This window comes from Chiloscyllium plagiosum, chromosome 18 (assembly GCF_004010195.1).
Source record: "Chiloscyllium plagiosum isolate BGI_BamShark_2017 chromosome 18, ASM401019v2, whole genome shotgun sequence".
NCBI classification, from domain to species: Eukaryota; Metazoa; Chordata; class Chondrichthyes; order Orectolobiformes; family Hemiscylliidae; genus Chiloscyllium; species Chiloscyllium plagiosum.
In genome coordinates, this window is record NC_057727.1 from 61,432,227 (window position 1) to 61,449,362 (window position 17,136).

Sequence of the window (17,136 nt, forward strand, 5' to 3'; positions counted from 1 at the left end):
ATACAGAATAAAAAAACCCAATGAACTATTTAACTAAATAAATAATAACCAACAACAAACTAATAGATAGTAATAACTCAACTCAGCCAAACAAGAAAATCATACATTCACAATTCCTCCTCCCTGGATATTGGACTGGTAAATTACAATTGTTACAGCTATATAAAAGCCCTTATTAGTGTAGCAGATAAATCTGTGTCCAGGTATTCCAAAAAGTGTTGTCATGTCTTATAGAAATCCTCAGTTTTGTGATGTATCATACTTGTGAGAAAATCCAAGGGGATATGCTCCATAACAATCTTCCACCAACCCGACCGGCCCAGGGAGGTTTTCAGCTACCCAACCTAGCAAGATTTTCTTTCTTGCGCAGGAAGTGAGGATATTGAAAAGATTTTTCTCATGCACATCTGCAGGGAACACACTGGGCAGGCCAAGAAGAGGAGAGATCGGGTCATTCTCCACCCTTACACCCAAATCCTCTCCATTGCACCTACCACAGCACTCCAGTATGTTTGAAGCCTACCAGGGGATCAGAGACGATGGGTAAGAACGCCCATACAAACCTTGCACTTGGGACATGTTGAAGATACCCCTGACTTAATTTTTGACAAACGGTCCGGAGCCAAGTGGAACTTGTGGAGGATCTTCAACTGTAAAGCATGGGTCCTATTGTAAATTGATATCTTCCCATGCCTTTGAAGAGACCTCAACACTTAGCTCTCTCTCCCATATCCTGCAGAGTCGATTGTACTCATCTGAGGGGGCACCCTCCAATTGATGATATAAAGAGCTGACAGAAAGTGTACACTTAGCACTGAGCACCCTCCTCTCTATGTCGGATTTGTAGGGATCAGTCAATAAAATCCCTAACTTGAAAAAATGAAAGCCGTCCCTATTAGATAGCTCATATTTCCATGCTAACTGGTCAAAGGACATCATTGTGTCTCCCTCAAATAAATCGCCCATGCAAGACACACCCCTAGCTGCCCAATGTTTGAATCCTGAATCTATCATCCCCGGTTGAAAACCCAGCATACCCACTATAGGTGTAAGAGAAGATGTGTTGCCAATATTGCCTTCCCTCTGCTGAATTGCCCTCCATGCTTTAACAGTATTGATAACAATTGGGTTATGGCAATATTGCCTAATTATCCTCATTTTGTCCAAAAACAGCAAGCTAGTAATGGGGCACCTTGCCTAGGAGGTTTCGATATCTAACCATATTGAAAGAGGGTCCCCACAGGCCTAATCACTCATCAAGGATGAAAGCAAGCTTAGTTGGTACCTTTTAATGTCCGGGAGATTCACTCACCCAATCTGTGAAGCAATTGCAGTTTAGCTAATTTAATGAGGGGTCACTTATGATGCCAAATAAAAGAGCTGAACCAGCCGTTCAGTCTCCTGAATGTTTGCTTATTGAAAATCAGGGGGAGCATCCGCATAGGGTATAATAAACGGGGGATAATATTCATCTTAATAAGCGCTACCTGACCCAACCATGAGACCGGAAGCACCTCCCATCTTTGAAGGCCTTGTTGGATTTTGTCAAATGATTGAACGAAATTGACTGTGAACAGCCAATCCAGAACTGGAGTAATAAATATGCCCAAATACACACAACCCAGCATGATCACTTAAATCGGAATCAATATTCGCCTTTAAGACCTAGCACCTTCATAAGACCACCCACAGGCATAGCCTCTGATTTTGCAAGATTAATCTTATACTCCAAAAAGGCACCAAACGCACTGATGCATTGTGTCAGGTGAGGCACCAAAACTGCCGGATTTGACAAAAAAATTAGGACATTGTCCGCATACAACGAAATCTTATGTAATTTTGACCCCACTTCTTGAGATGATAAATTAGGATCCCTACGAATGACCTCTGCCAATGGTTCAATCACCAATGTAAAAAGCAGTGGCGAAAGGGGACAGCCCTGCCGGCTGCCCCTAAAAATGTTAAAATTCCTGGATCGCACCCCATTGGTGATGACCGCACTGATAGAGTCGCTGTAGAGAACCTTTACCCAACTTACAAAGACTTCGCCCAAGCTAAACCGCTCCAGTGTACAGAAAAGGTACAGCCACTCAACTCGATCAAATGCCTTCTCTGCATTTACAGAAATCACCAAGCCCTGCATTGACTGTTGTTGACATGCTTGAATTACATTAAGCTGCCTCCTAACATTATTGGAGGATCTGCGGTCCTTTATGAAGCTTAGGGGTTAGAAGGTTGGGTGAGCAAGTTTGCGGATGATACGAAAGTCATCTGCGGTCCTTTATGAAGCCCATCTGGTCCTTGGTTCCATTTTAATAGAGTACAGAATCCCTACTGTATGCATACAGGCCCTTCGGCCCAACAAGTTCACACCAATACGCTGAAGAGTAACCCACTCAGACCCACTCCCCTAACTAATGCATTTAACCTACACCTCCATGAACATTATGGGCAATTCACCATGGCTAATTCACCTAACCTTCACATCTTTGGATTGTGGGAGGAAACCAGAGCACCTGGAGGAAACCCATGCGAACACGGGGAACATGTGCAAACTCCACACAGACAGTCATCCAAGTTTGGAATTGAACCTGTGAGACAGCAATGCTAACCACTGAGCCACCATATCACTCCAATTTCTTTTTCCACTCTTGGTGGTTGTGCTCAAACATAAATGGAACTGGTCCTTTCTTCCTCAAGTCACAGGTGCCTAGCCAATTCTTCAAGGATTTCTCTCCTCTTAGTGGTTCTTAATCATCTTTTTCTCAATAATTTCAAATCTTTGATCATCTCTCTCTACAAAGTCTTCAGCTTCATAAGACCATAAGACCATAAGACATAGGAGTGGAAGTAAGGCCATTCGGCCCATCGAGTCCACTCCGTCATTCAATCATGGCTGATACTTGCTCACGTTAAATTCCATCAGCCATTTCCTGGACCACTCTCCCACCCTGTCTAGATCCTTCTGTAGCCTCCCCCCTTCCTCAGTACTACCTGCCTGTCCACCTAACTTCGTATCATCGGCAAACTTCGCTAGAGTGCCCCCGGTTCCCTCATCCAAATCATTAATATATAATGCGAACAGCTGTGGCCCCAGCACCGAACCCTGCGGGACACCGCTCGTCACCGGCTGCCATTCTGAAAAAGAACCTTTATCCCAACTCTCTGCCTTCTGTTAGATAGCCAATCCTCAAAGGTACCCATCTTAATTTCACAACAAAATACAGCAAAACCACATGTTAAATATTGTTTGTTGAAACACTAGAAAGTTCCAGTGAACACGTTTTACACCATCCGCATTCAATTCTGCACTGAAGCCTTCAATTTTGTTATTATCCACGTAGTGGGGAGCCATAAAACAAAATAATCAAGTTTAACAAATTACCTCGAAGTAGAAATTACCAGCAAAAATTACTTTTTGTAACTGTTATTTTATCAGGAATCAGAAATGTCATAAATTAAACATGAATTAACAAATAAACGGTACTCCAAATACAAAGATACTTTTCAATTTTACAAGGTTTACATTTACAACATAGAACAGTACAGCTCAGTACAGGCCCTTCGACTCTCAATGCTGTGCCGACCTCTTATCTACTCTAAAATCAAACTAACTACATACCCTTCATTTTACTCTCATCCATGTGCCTATCCAAGAGTCGCTTAAATGTACCTAATGTATCTGACTCTACGACTTCTGCTAAAATTCCTTCCACGCACCCACCATTCTCTGTGTAAAGAACCAACCTCTGACATCTCCCCTAAACCTTCCCCCAATCACCTTACAATTATGCCCCCGTGTGATAGCCACTTCCATCTTGGCAAAAAGTCTCTGACTATTCATTCTATCTATGCCTCTCATCACCTTATACACCTCGATCAAGTCGCCTTTCATCCTTCTTCGCTTCAATGAGAAAAGCCCTATCTCCCTCAACCTTTCTTCATAAGGCATGTCCTCCAGTCCAGGTAGCATAATACTAAATCTCCTCTCCACCCTCTCTAAAGATTCCACATCCTTCCTATAATGAGACAACCAGAACTGAACACAATATTCCAAGTGTGGTCTGACCAGGGCTTTTCAGAGATACAGCATACCCTCACAGTTTTTAAAATTAATACCACACTAGTGAAAGCCAGCACATCATACACCTTCTTAATAACCCTATCAACTGTGGACGTGGATCCCAACATCTCTCTGTTCCTCCATACTGCCAAGAATCCTGCCTTTAACCCTGTATTCCGCATTCAAATTCGGCCTTCCGCCTTCCAAAATGAATCACTTCACACTTTTCCAAGTTGAACTCCATCTGCCAATTCTCAGCCCAGCTCTTCACCCTATTAATGTCCCATTGCAATCAACAACAGCCCTCCAAACTATTCACAACTCCACCAACCTTCATGTCATCAGCAAATTTACTAACCCACTCTTCCACTTCCTCATCCAAGTCATTTATACAAGTCACAAAGAGCAGAGGTTCCACAACAGATCCCTGTGGAACACCACTGGTCACCAAGCTCCAGGCTGAATACTTTCCATCTACTACCACCTTCTGTCTTCTATGGGCAAGATAATTCTGTATCCAGATTGCCAAACTTTCTTGTATCCCATGCCTCCTTACTTTCTGAATAAGCCTACCGTGGGAAACCTTACCAAACGCCTTGCTAAAATCCATACAGACCACATCCACTGCTCTATCTTCATCAAAGTGTTTGTCACATCCTCAGAGAATTCAGGCTTGTGAGGCATGACCTGCCCCTCACAAAGCCATGCTAAATTATCTCTAATCAAACTATGCTTTTCCAAATAATCACAAATCCTGTCTCTCAGAATCTTCTCCAATAATTTGCGCAATCCTGATGTAAGACTCACAGGTCTATAATTCCTAGGGTTATCCCGATTCCCTTTTTTGAATGAGGGAATAACATTTACCACCTCAAATCAGCTGGTACTACTCCAGTGGACAGTGAGGACGTAAAGATCATCGCCAAAGGTGCAGCAATCTGTTCCTCGCTTCCCATAGTAACTTCGGGTATATCCCATCTGGTCCAGGGGACTTAACTAGCCTCATGTGTTTCAAAATTTCCAGAACATTCTCCTTCTTAACAGTGGGCGGCACAGTGGCTCAGTGGTTAGCACTGCTGCCTCACAGCACCAGGGATCCAAGTTCGATTCCAGCGACTGTCTGTGTGTGTGGAGTTTGCACATTCTTCCTGTGTCTGCATAAGTTTCCTCCGGCTGCTCCAGTTTCCTCCCACAGTCCAAAGATGTGCAGGTTAGGTAAATTGGCCAAGTGAAATTGCCCATAGTGTTCAAGAATGTGTAGGTTAGGTGTATCAGCCAGGGGAAATGTAGGGGAGGGAAATGGGTCTGGGTGGGATACTCTTTGGAGGGTCGGTGTGGATTTGTTGGGCTGAAGGGCCTGTTTCCACACTGTAGTAATTCTAATTCTAATCAACCTGTTTCAGCATATCAGCCTATTTCATGCTGTGCTCATAAATGGCAAGTTCCCTCTCACTCATGAACACTCAGAGTCATAGAGATATACAGCATGGAAACAGACCCTTCGGTCCAACTCGTCCATGTTGACCACATATCCTAAATAAACCTAGTCCCATTTGCCAGCATTTGGCCCATATCCCTCTGAACTCTTCCAATTCATATACCCATCCAGATCCCTTTTAAATGTTGTAATTTTATCAGCCTCCACCACTTGAGGAAGGCTAATTTAACAGTATAAGGCAAGAACTTTCAAAAGCTTATTTGGGGCAGATGTTCGCAGATAAGGAGACGGCTGGAAAATGGGAAGCCTTCAGAAATGAGGTAACGAGAATCCAGAGACAGTATATTCCTGTTAGGGTGAAAGGAAAGGCTGGTAGGTATAGGGAATGCTGGATGACTAGAGAAATTGAGAGTTTGGTTAAGAAAAAGAAGAAAGCACATGTCAGGTATAGACAGAATAGATTGAGTGAATCCGTGGAAGAGTATAAAAGCAGTAGGAGTATACGTAAGACGGAAATCAGGAGGGCAAAAAGGGGACATGAGAGCGCTTTGGGAAATAGGGTTAAGGGGAATCCAAATGGTTTTTACAAATAGATTAAGGACAAAAGAGTAACTGAGGAGAGAATAGGGACCCTCAAAGATCCATAAGGCGACCTTTGTGAGGAGCTGGAGGAGATGGGGGAGATACTAAACAAGTATTTTCCATCAGTGTTTACTGTGGAGAAGGACATGTGTTACAACACGGGTAAAACCCCTGCTTAATTTAAACCAGCAACACAGAAAAGATTTATCCCATGCAGTTATCTATGAAAATCCAATAGGCCAAGAACTATTTAAAGCAAAAATTAACAACTTTATTTCTTAAAGTATAACAGAGAATAATTAACCAACAACTAGTTACAACTCCTTCCTCTAACCTATCTTCTACTTTCCCTTCTATAATACTAGTGGGAACCGAGGGAAGTGATTGCTGGGCGCCTTGCTGATATATTTGTATTATCGATAGTCAAGGTGAGGTGCCAGAAGACTGGAGGTTGGCTAACGTAGTACCACTATTTTAGAAAGGTGGTAAGGATAAGCCAGGAAACTATAGACCGGTGAGCCAGATGTCGGTGGTGGGCAAGTTGTTGGACGGAATCCTGAAGGACAGAGTTTACACATATGTGGAAAGGCAAGAACTGATTAAGGATAGTCAACATGGCTTTGTGCATGGGAAACCATGTCTCACGAACTTGATTGAGTATTTTGAAGAAGTAACAAAGAGGATTGATGAGGGTAGAGCAGTGGACGTGGTGTATATGGACTTCAGTAAGACATTTGACAAGGTTCCTCATGGGAGACTGGTTAGCAAGGTTAGATCTCATGGAATACAGGGAGAACTAGCCATTTGGATACAGAACTGACTCAAAGGTAGAAGACAGAGGTAGTGGTTGAGGGTTGTTTTTCCGACTGGAGGCCTATGACTATTGAAGTGCCACAAAGATCGGTACTGGGTCAACTACTTTTTGTCATTTATTTAATGTGAAAATAGAAAGAATACTTAGTAAGTTTGCAGATGACACCAAAATTGGAGGTGTTGTGGACGGCGAAGAAGGTTACCTCAGATTAAAACAGGATCTTGATCAGATGGGCCATGGCTGAGGAGTGGTAGAAGGAGTTTAATTTAGATAAATGTCAGGTGTTGCATTTTTGGAAAGCAAATCAGAGCAGGGTTTATACATTTACTGGTAATGTCCGAGGGGTGTTGCTGGACAAAGAGATCTTGGGAGTGCAGGTTCATAGCTACTTGAAAGTAGAGTCGCAGGCAGATAGGATAGTGAAGGCATTTGGTATGCTTTCCTTTATTGATCAGAGTATTGAGTGTAGAAGTTGGAACGTCTTGTTGCGGCCGTAGAGGACGTTGGTTAGGCCACTTTTGGAATTTTGCGTGCAATTCTGGTCTCCTTCCTATCAGAAGGATGTTGTGAAATTTGAAAGGGTTCAGGAAGATTTACAAAGATGTTGCCAGGGTTGGAAGGTTTGAGCTATGGGGAGAGTCTAAATAGGCTTGGCTGTTTTCCCTGGAGCGTCGGAGACTGAGGAGTGACCTTATAGAGGTTTATAAAATCATGAGGGGCATGGATAGGATAAATAGTCAAAGTATTTTCCCTGGGGTGGAGGAGTCCAGAAATAGAGGGCACAGGTTTAGAGTGAGAGGAGAAAGATATAAAAAGAGACCTAAGGGGCAACCTTTTCATGCAGAGGATGGTGCATGTATGGAATGAGCTGCCAGAGGAAGTGGTGGAGCTGGCACAAGTGCAACATTTAAAAGGTATCTGGATGGGTATATGAATAGGAAGGGTTTGGAAGGATATGGGCCGGGTGCTGGTAAATGAGACTAGATTGGGTGGGGATATCTGGTTGGCATGGACAATTTGGACCGAAGAGTCTGTTTTCGTGCTGTACATCTTTATGATTCTATTCCTTTCTTTGGCAGCTCAATTCCACAAACACACCGCCTTCTGCCTGAAAAGGCTGCCCCTTAGTTGGCTTTTAAGTCTTTCCCCTCTCACCTCAAACACCAGGGATAAGACCTTGTCTGTTTACCCTATCCATGGCACTCATGATTTTATAAACCTCTATAAGGTCACCTCTCAGCCTCCGATGCTCCAAGGAAAATAGCCCCAGCCTGTTCAGCCTCTCCAACCCTGGCAATATCCTTGTAAATCCTTTCTGACCCCTTTCAAGTTTCATAATGTCCTTCTTATAGCAGGGAGACCAGAATTAGACACAGTATTCCAACAGTGGCCTAACCAATGTCCTGGTACAGCCACAACATGACCTCCCAACTCATATACTCAATGCACTGACCAATAAAGGCAAGCATACCAAACGCCTTCATCATTATCCTATCTATCTGCGACTCCACTTTCCAGCAGCTATGAACCTGCTGCACCTGTGAAGCACAGTATTCATTAAGGCCCTCCCCTACCTCCTCCGAGTCCACACACAAGTTCTCTTCACTGTCCCTGATTGGCCCTACCCTCACTCTGGCCATCCTCTTCCTCCTCACATAAATCTACCTGCCAAGCCTTTCTCATGCCTCCTTCTAGCTCTCCTGTGTCAATTCTTCAGCTCCTTCCTGGCTACCTTGTAACCCTCTAGAGCCTTGTCTGATTCTTGCTTCCTTCTTCCTCTTAACTCGTTGCTCCACATCTCGACATTCAAGATTCCTTCACCCTACCATCACTTCCTTGCCTCAGTGGGACAGACCTATCAAGCACTATCAGCAAGTGCTCCCTAAACAAACTCCACATTTCTGTAATGCATTTCCTCGAGAACATCTGTTCCCAATTTATGCTCCACAGTTCTTGCGTAATAGCATTGTAATTCCCCCTCCCCCAATTAAATACTTTCCCATACCTGACAAAATCAGCTCCATCCAAACTATTTGCACTAAGGCGGTTCCAATCTATATTAGGGAAGTTGAAATCACCCATGACAACAACCCTGTTACTTCTGCACCTTTCCAAAATCTGCCTCCCATCTGCTCCTCCCTGTCTCTGTTGCTATTGTGGGGGAGGGGAGGGGAGGGGAGGTGGGGCGGGGGGGCTGTCTGTAGAAAGCTCCAGTAAAGTGACTGTTCCTTTCCTGTTTCTGACTTTCACCCATACTGACTCTGTAGACAAACCCTTCCAGATGACATCCTTTTCTGCAGCTGTGATACTATCCCTGATTAGCAATGCCATTTCCCCCACCTCTTTTATCTCCCTCCTTATTAATTTTGAAACACCTAAACCCTGGAATATTCAATAACGATTCCTGCCCAAGCGATATCCAAGTCTCCGCAATGGCCACAACATCGTAGCTCCAAGTACTAAACTATGTTCTAAGTTCATCACCCTTATTCCTGGCACTTCTTGTGTTAAAATAGACACACACCACCCCATCACACTGACTGCAACTTTTCCCTTTCAACTGTATCCTTCCTCACAGACTCTCTGCATGCTGTATCTGCCAGCTCATCAGCTTCTCCATCCTCTGATCCATTGCTCCCTGCCAATTAGTTTAAATCCACCAGAAGAACTCTAGCAAATCTTCCTCCCAGGATATTGATACCCCTCCAGTTCGGGTGCAACCCATCCTCCTGGTATAGGTCCCACCTCTCCCAGAAGGTAACCCAATGATACACATATCTGATGCACTCCCTCCTACACCAGTTCTGCAGCCACACATTCAGCAACACTTGCTCTCTGTTCCTTGCCTCACTCACCCACGGCACCAATAGCAATCCTGAGATTACTACTCTGTTCATCCTACCTTTTAGTTTCCAACCTAACTCCCCATAATCACTTTTCAGGTCGTCATCCGCTTTCCTCGCTACCAATGTGTACCAAGATTTCTGACTGCTCAATGTTATGAGGATAAAACTTAGACAACTGGGAATCTATAGATAAAGTATTTGAGTATTTTCTAAAAGCACTCTTAAGGTGTTACCAAGAGATCATTTTGTTTTAGTTAAGTGTATGATATTACAGAGTAATCTATTCCCACAGACTGAGTATTGGTTTCTTACAGAAAATAGAAAGTAGTTTTCTTTTAGTATGATATTTAGTATAAGGGCCACAGTACAGAATAATGTGACTGGAACTGAAAATGTCAAGACTTAACGTGCTTTGAGCATCACAATAAAGTGCATGGATTTTTCACACAATAAATACAAACTGATGATTGGGATTACAGAGAGGTGGCCGCAGAATGACCAGGGATGGGAACTGAACATGCAGGGATATTTAGATTTTAGGAAGGACAGACAAAGAGGAAAAGGAGATAGCAGTGTTGGTTAAAGAGGACATTAATACAATAGTGAGAAAGAATGTTAGCTCTGGTAAAATGGAATCTGTACGGATAGAAGTTAGAAACACCAAAGGGCAGAAAACAATAGGGACTGTTGATTCCAAAACTCGGGTCCAGATTCTAAATAAAGAAAACTAGATGGTAAAAGGCATAAGCTGGCTCTGATAAATTGAAGAATGTTACTTAAAGGGATGATGGTGATAGGCAATCACAAACATTTAAAAAAGACTGTTGTCAGGCACTAAAATAAAACAGGAGAGTTGGCCTGACCATCACTGACAAGAGAAATTAGTATATCATAAGATCCAAGGAAGGGACATACAAATTGGGCAAAAAACAACAACAGACTTAAGGATTGGGAACAGTTTAGATTTCAGCAAAGAAGCACAAAGGGACTGATCAAGACAGGGAATAATAGAGTACATTGATGTGACATAACTGCAGAGCTTGGATCTGATCCAGTGGTTGCAGAATTGCTCAGCTCTACTTATCATTTACTGTTTCTGCTATTTGGCATACAAGTAGTAGCCTCTTTATGGCTTCACCTGTTTAACCTGCTCAGAGGTGTTACTACACACCTTTATAGCAGGTGAGACATTGAACCCAGACTTCCTAGTTCAAAGATCAGTGCGTTCCCACTGTGCTATGACAGCACGCTGACAACCCTTTTTTAAGGTGTGTCTGGTGTTCCTTCTGGCATGCTCTCTTGCACTGTTCATTGAAGTAGGGCTGATCCCCTGGCTTGATGATGTTGGTAGAGTGGGATATGCAATGCCATGAGGTTATAGATTGGAGTTTTTTGTTGCTGTTGATAGGCCCCATAGATGCTCAGTCGTGAGTTGCCCAATCTGTTTGAATTTCGCGTGGTGTTAGTGTCAAACAACATGGAGTGTTCCCTCACTTTCTAATCCTTGTGGAGATAGTGACTCTTAGCCATTCGGTCTTGGACGGTTGCATTTATGTAAGGCAGTTCATTGAACATGTAGTCAATTATGTTTTTCCTGCTTCTTGGTTCCATCACTACCTGCTGCAGATTCAACCTAACAGTTATGCCATTTTGTGCTTGGTCAGTACAGGTACTAAGCCAGTCTTAGCAATGGACATTAAAATCCCACACCTCAGAGAACATTGTGCTCTTGTCACCCTTCATGCTACCTCAATGTTGCTCCACATTATCTATCCATAGGAGATAGGAATATGCATAGTAATCAGGAGGTTTCCTTGATCATGTTTAACTAGATGCCATGAGACTTTATGGGATCTGAAGACAATGTTGAGGGCTTCCAGGGCTACTCCCTTGACTAAAATACTTCAGTGACACCGCCACTGGTGTTGGTGTCTGGGACGTAGTGTATAAGGTGTGATTAAAAGTATGACTGTCAGACCGTTGTTTCTAGTGCTTTAGTTGATACTGTAGTACATCCAGTTTCAATCCTGTATTGCTCTAGGTCTGGGGTCATATGTATGGCAGGCTAGATAAGGATAGAAGTTTTCTTCCCAGTTAAGAATGGACACCTGTGGTGGATTTCAATCCAAGGTGCTCAGATTTACCTTGGTCTTTGCATTACTAGTTTAGTGAAAAAAACGCAGTGTCTTTGCAGCCCTCCTCACCATTTGCAATCCAATCTTGCTTGATACCATTGCCAAACGTAGACAAAGAAACAGAGTATTGAAGTGCAGGCATCAATATAGATTATAAATAGTAGTGATCTTGGAATACTACACCAATTAGTGCCTGCAAACTTGGAATAAATAGAGTATTTGGGCTGCCACAGGAAGTGATGGAGGCTCGTACAATCGCAACATTTAAAAGGTATCTGGATGGGTATATGAATAGGAAGGGTTTGGAGGTGCTGGCAGGTGGGATGAGATTGGGTTGGGATATCTGGTTGGCATGTACGAGTTGGACCGAAGGGTCTGTTTTTGTACTGTACATCTCAATGACATGTGTAAGCTTGCGGGGAACATTCAAAAACTGATTGTAAAAGATTCTCCTGGAATGTGAATAGAAAGGATTAGTGAAGATAAATGTAGATTCCTTACAGTCAGAAACAGGAGGTTATCATTGAAAACCATACATATTTTAGTTCTGCCTTCACAAAGGGAGACACAAATAATGCCACAAAACTGTTGCAAATAGAGGGCCTAGTAGGAGGGAGGAACTGGAGGAAATCAGTATTTCCAGGGATATACAGAACAACCTCGATTATCCGAGCGAGACGGGTGGGGAGTATTTTGTTCAGTTAACTGATTATTCAGATAACCGATCTGATCGTAAACAAAGGAAGCTATCCAGTCACTGTTGCTTGAGGTGCTTGAGTTTCTTTGTTCCACTACTCCAATCACAGCTTCAAATGAAGCATCTATTAAATATACATTGTTGGTGTCAATTTTATCAATCTTGGGCGAATATATCTTTAGACGCAGAATTATGCAGGTATAAGAGTTAAAATAATTATATCTAACATTAAGTAATTTTTAATTTTAAATACTTACTATCTTAAAAGTAGTTACAACTGAGAAATATGGATATTTTTGGCAATTTTGCTTAGCCATAATTTCCTACAATTTAAGCACTGGAAATACCAAAACCAGTCTTTTCATCACCTAATACAAACTCCACACTCATCCTGATTTCATTTCATTCACCAGCTTTTAAATTGAAACATCATTCAAAATTCTCATCGCAATTCTGACAACACTCTCACCATTTCAGATCAGGTGAAATCCTATCCATTCATTTGCAATCTTATTTGATTACTGAAACGCTGTCCTGACCACACACCCGACCTACTCGATAAACATTAGACCATTTAAAATCCCATACACTGTTGCAGTCAACTCATCACCGTCCTTGCTGATGCACTCAGATTTCCCGATCACAATTGTTACACCAGTGTTGGTAACATCTTTTTGACGTAACATTTTTACAGGACCTTGAGATCTTGTTCGAATAATCCGAAGTTCGGATAATTGATGTTCAGATAACCAAGGTTGCTGTGTAGTCTTGAGGAAATTGATGGGATTAAAAGGCTGACAGTTCCCCAGGGCCCAATGATGTAGATCTCAGAATACTTAAGGAAGCAGCTTTAGAAATAGTGGATGCATTAGTGGTCATCTTTCAAGATTTTGTAGACTCTGGAACAGTTCCTATAAACTGGAGAATAGTTAATATAATCTCACAATTTAAAGGAAGAGGTAAAAAGAAAGAGAGAATTACAGACCAGTTAGCTTGACATTGGTAGTCAGGAAAATCTACAGCCATGTTTTAATAACAGAGCACTTGCAAAACAGTGACAGGATTGGTCAGAGTGAGCATGGATAAACAAAAGGGAAATCATGCTTGACAAATCTTCTGGGATTTTACAAGGATGTAAATAGCAGAGCTGATAAGGGAAAACTACTGGGATGTTGTTTACTAAGATCCTATATAATAGATTAGTGTGTAAAATTAATGCAAATGGAATTGGAAGTATTGCAATGACACTAGTAGAGAACTGGCTGGCAGACAGGAAACAAAAGAAAGAATAAACTGGTAATTTTCCATGTGACAGCCAGTGAATACTGGTGTACTTCTGGGGTCAGTGTTTGCACCCTATTTATTCACTAAATATTTATATGAGGGAAGTCAACGTAATACCTCCAAATTTTCAAACAACAGAAAGCTGTGTGGGAGTTTGAACTGTGAGGAGGATACAGAAATGCTTTCATTGTGATTTGACTAAGTTGAGCGAGTGGGCAAATGCATGGTAGATTGAATACAGTGTGGATAAATGTGAGGATGACCACTTTGTTGACAAAAGCAAGAAGGCAGGTTCTCAGCTGAATAGGAATAGATTGGGAAGGGGGAAGAAGCAACAAGACCTGAGTGTACACCAGTTGCTGAAAGTAAGCATGCTGGTACAGTGAAGGTAAATGGTATGTCGGCCTTTGTAGCATAAAGATTCAAGTACAGGAGCAAGGATGCCTTGCTGCAATTGTACAGGGCCATGGTAAGACCCTACCTGGTGTATTGTTTGCAGTTTTTAGTCTCCTTATTTTGAGGAGCAATGCTTTGGCTACAGAGGTAGTACAACAATTGCAGGACTGTTGTGTGAAAAGAGATTGGATTTATTAGGGCTATATTCATTGGAATTTAGAAGAATATAGGGTTCTCATAGAAACCTATAAAATTCTAACAGGACAAAACAGTCTAAACACAAAAAAGATGTTTGCATTAACTGGGGAGTCCAAACCACCGGTCACAGTCTAAGGATACAGGGTAGGTTATTTAGGACTGAGAGTTGTGAGCTCTGGAATTCTCTGCCATAAAAAAAAGGTTGAAACCAAAACATTAGATGTTTTCAAGGAGTTTGATGTAGCTTTTAGGGCTAAAGGGATCAAAGAGTATGAGGTGAAAGTAGGAACAGGATACTGAGTAGGAAAATCCGCCATGATCATATTGAATAGTGGAGCAGGCTCAACAGGCCAAACGGCCTACTCCTCCTCCAATTTTCTATGTTTCCTTGAGTTATTTGTCTGACCTAAAGCATGTCAATGGGGCCCACGTTTGCCTTTGTAAGTGAGGCTAAGGTACATTGTATTGAATGTAGTGGCTGCCATTAAACAGTTGGCTACCTTTCTATGGCCAGGGCAAAGAACTCCCAGTTTAGGGATTCCTCACCCCCATTCCGTTCTCATACACTAACCATAAATTGCTTTCTAAGAAGCAATGGAAAGCCAATGCAGGAACTAATAGAAACAACCTGGCTCTTTGTCATTTCTGTGAAATCCCTGGTGGAATTATAGTGAGGGTTAGTAAGACCCCAAGAGAAATTTCAGGACCACTGAGAGTATCTGAAGGTGTTGGTTACAGAAATAAAAGGTCTTCTAAAATCAGATGTTAAATCTGCAATAGAAACTCCAAGCACCTTGGAACATCTTTCCTGTCCAGAAATATTTTATGCTTCAAATGAGTCTCTCCAACCCCAGAAAGATACAACCAGCTATAAACAGAATCGCATACCTCTAAATATTCAAGCTGTCACAAGCATTCAGGTCAAGAAAATTCAATCAGGACAAGGTAATAGGAGTAAATAAACAATAATATTTGCCTCAACAGGTAATGGAAGATTAAAAAGATTAGCAAGCATTTCATGCCGAGGACATATTATCATTATTCTGTTACACATACATCCAATAGTTTTTGATCATCATTAACAGGCACATCTGCATTTGAAAAGTATTCAAGGCAGTAACCAATGCAAGTACATTTACATGCCAGCAAAGAGAATTACAGGCACTCCAGACAATTAAAAGACTTCAAAACTCTGATGGGCTATTGACTCCATTTTGTAACTTGTTAATATAAAGAAAATTCTGAATGATTGTAAAATGTGAGCCTCCAGGGAAGAATTGTTCAGAATTCACCACAAACCAAAGTCCACCATCTTCCTATGAACCACTCAGTGACTTTGATCTCAAAATGTCACAGGTTGTCCGAATCACCAACTCTCAAATTTACACAACACACTAAAAACTCTTAATTAATAAATGAAACAAGTTTTGTTGAGGCTGAAGAAGATAGTATCCAAAAATCCTTACCTCCAGAGCTTCCACTTTCTTGTCCAAGAGCTTCTCGATATCACCAGCCACTCTTTCCACCAGTGTGGAGGCCATGTTCTCTTTGATATCAAATAGATGTTTATGGTCATCATACAGCTGATGGGAGAAATGAATGGAGATGATGAATCAAGGGAACATTTTCAGAGACTAAATCACAGACATTGACAAATAACCCCAGCCAACTGTAATGCAGACAGAACAAAGCTAATAAACAAGGAAGAACTGAGGACTCAACCAACAAAACAGCCCAGTCTCCATCACTAGCAGAGTCAGAGGAACTTGCAGTGAAACCAAATAGAGAACTAATGATTTGAGATCTTCAGGAGCTTAGTTTTCTGCCTACAAGAGCTCAACTGAAGTTTCAACTGGAATACTAGAACTGACTGATTCAGAGATCCTGGTCTGATCAAGGATAGCAGGGTTCCAATGACAATTTTCAAGCATACAACTACACAAGACAAAAAAGGAGGTTGAAAGAAGGCAAACTCTTTGAATTATGCGGGACAGTAGTTATAAATAAGTAAGGAGGGAAATCAGGGCAGAATATTTCTTTTAAAGTGTAATCTCAGGGAAGCAGAAAACAGGAATGGACGGGAGAAACAAATGACAGTTCTCTGCAGAGAGAGGTTAAAAGAGCTCAGCAGTAAATATCAATCTATATAAAAAATTTGTTTGTCTTGTAAGTATTTGCATTTTCCTAAAATGTAACTTAGTGTATGATAATATGCTGGGAGGAATCATATGAGCTGTTACCAACACTAATTTCTTTTCAGCACCCCATAAAATTACCAATCTTGGTGATTCAAAAGTCATCCCCTCTTTTTCCATTATTGATTATTGTTCCACAAATTTCTCTGCCATTCTCAGACACAAGGAGATGTATGAACAATTGCTGGCGATATTTGTAACTAGTTCTGCTTCTATTACACTATGAATAAAACTACTTTGAAGCTGTCATGCATGGTGTTGAGAAGTAAGAATGCCTTTAATATAACATGCGAATGTAAAAAGTATTTAATGATGATTTTAGACTACTTTATTGTATTTGTGTAAAGGTAGATATTCGCCCATCACCCGTGTGCCTTTCAATCTATATTGGCTCTCAAACAGACAACACCTTGATTTTAAAATTCTCGTTGTCTTTGGAAATGGCCTAGTGATATTAATCAGAGATCCAAGTAATATTCTGGGGAGCT

The 17,136-nt window shown here is 41.7% G+C and overlaps 1 protein-coding gene across 4 annotated transcripts in view; it reads right to left on the reverse strand.

Moving 5' to 3' along the window:
• Nucleotides 1–17,136, reverse strand: part of cacna2d2a (calcium channel, voltage-dependent, alpha 2/delta subunit 2a) — an 810,266-nt gene that overhangs the window by 580,030 nt on the left and 213,100 nt on the right. For all 4 annotated transcript variants that reach the window (XM_043708454.1, XM_043708453.1, XM_043708452.1 and 1 more), the window contains exon 3: nt 15,920–16,036. In XM_043708454.1, coding sequence (XP_043564389.1) covers nt 15,920–16,036 — 117 coding nt within the window. The remainder of the gene's footprint in view (nt 1–15,919; nt 16,037–17,136) is intronic.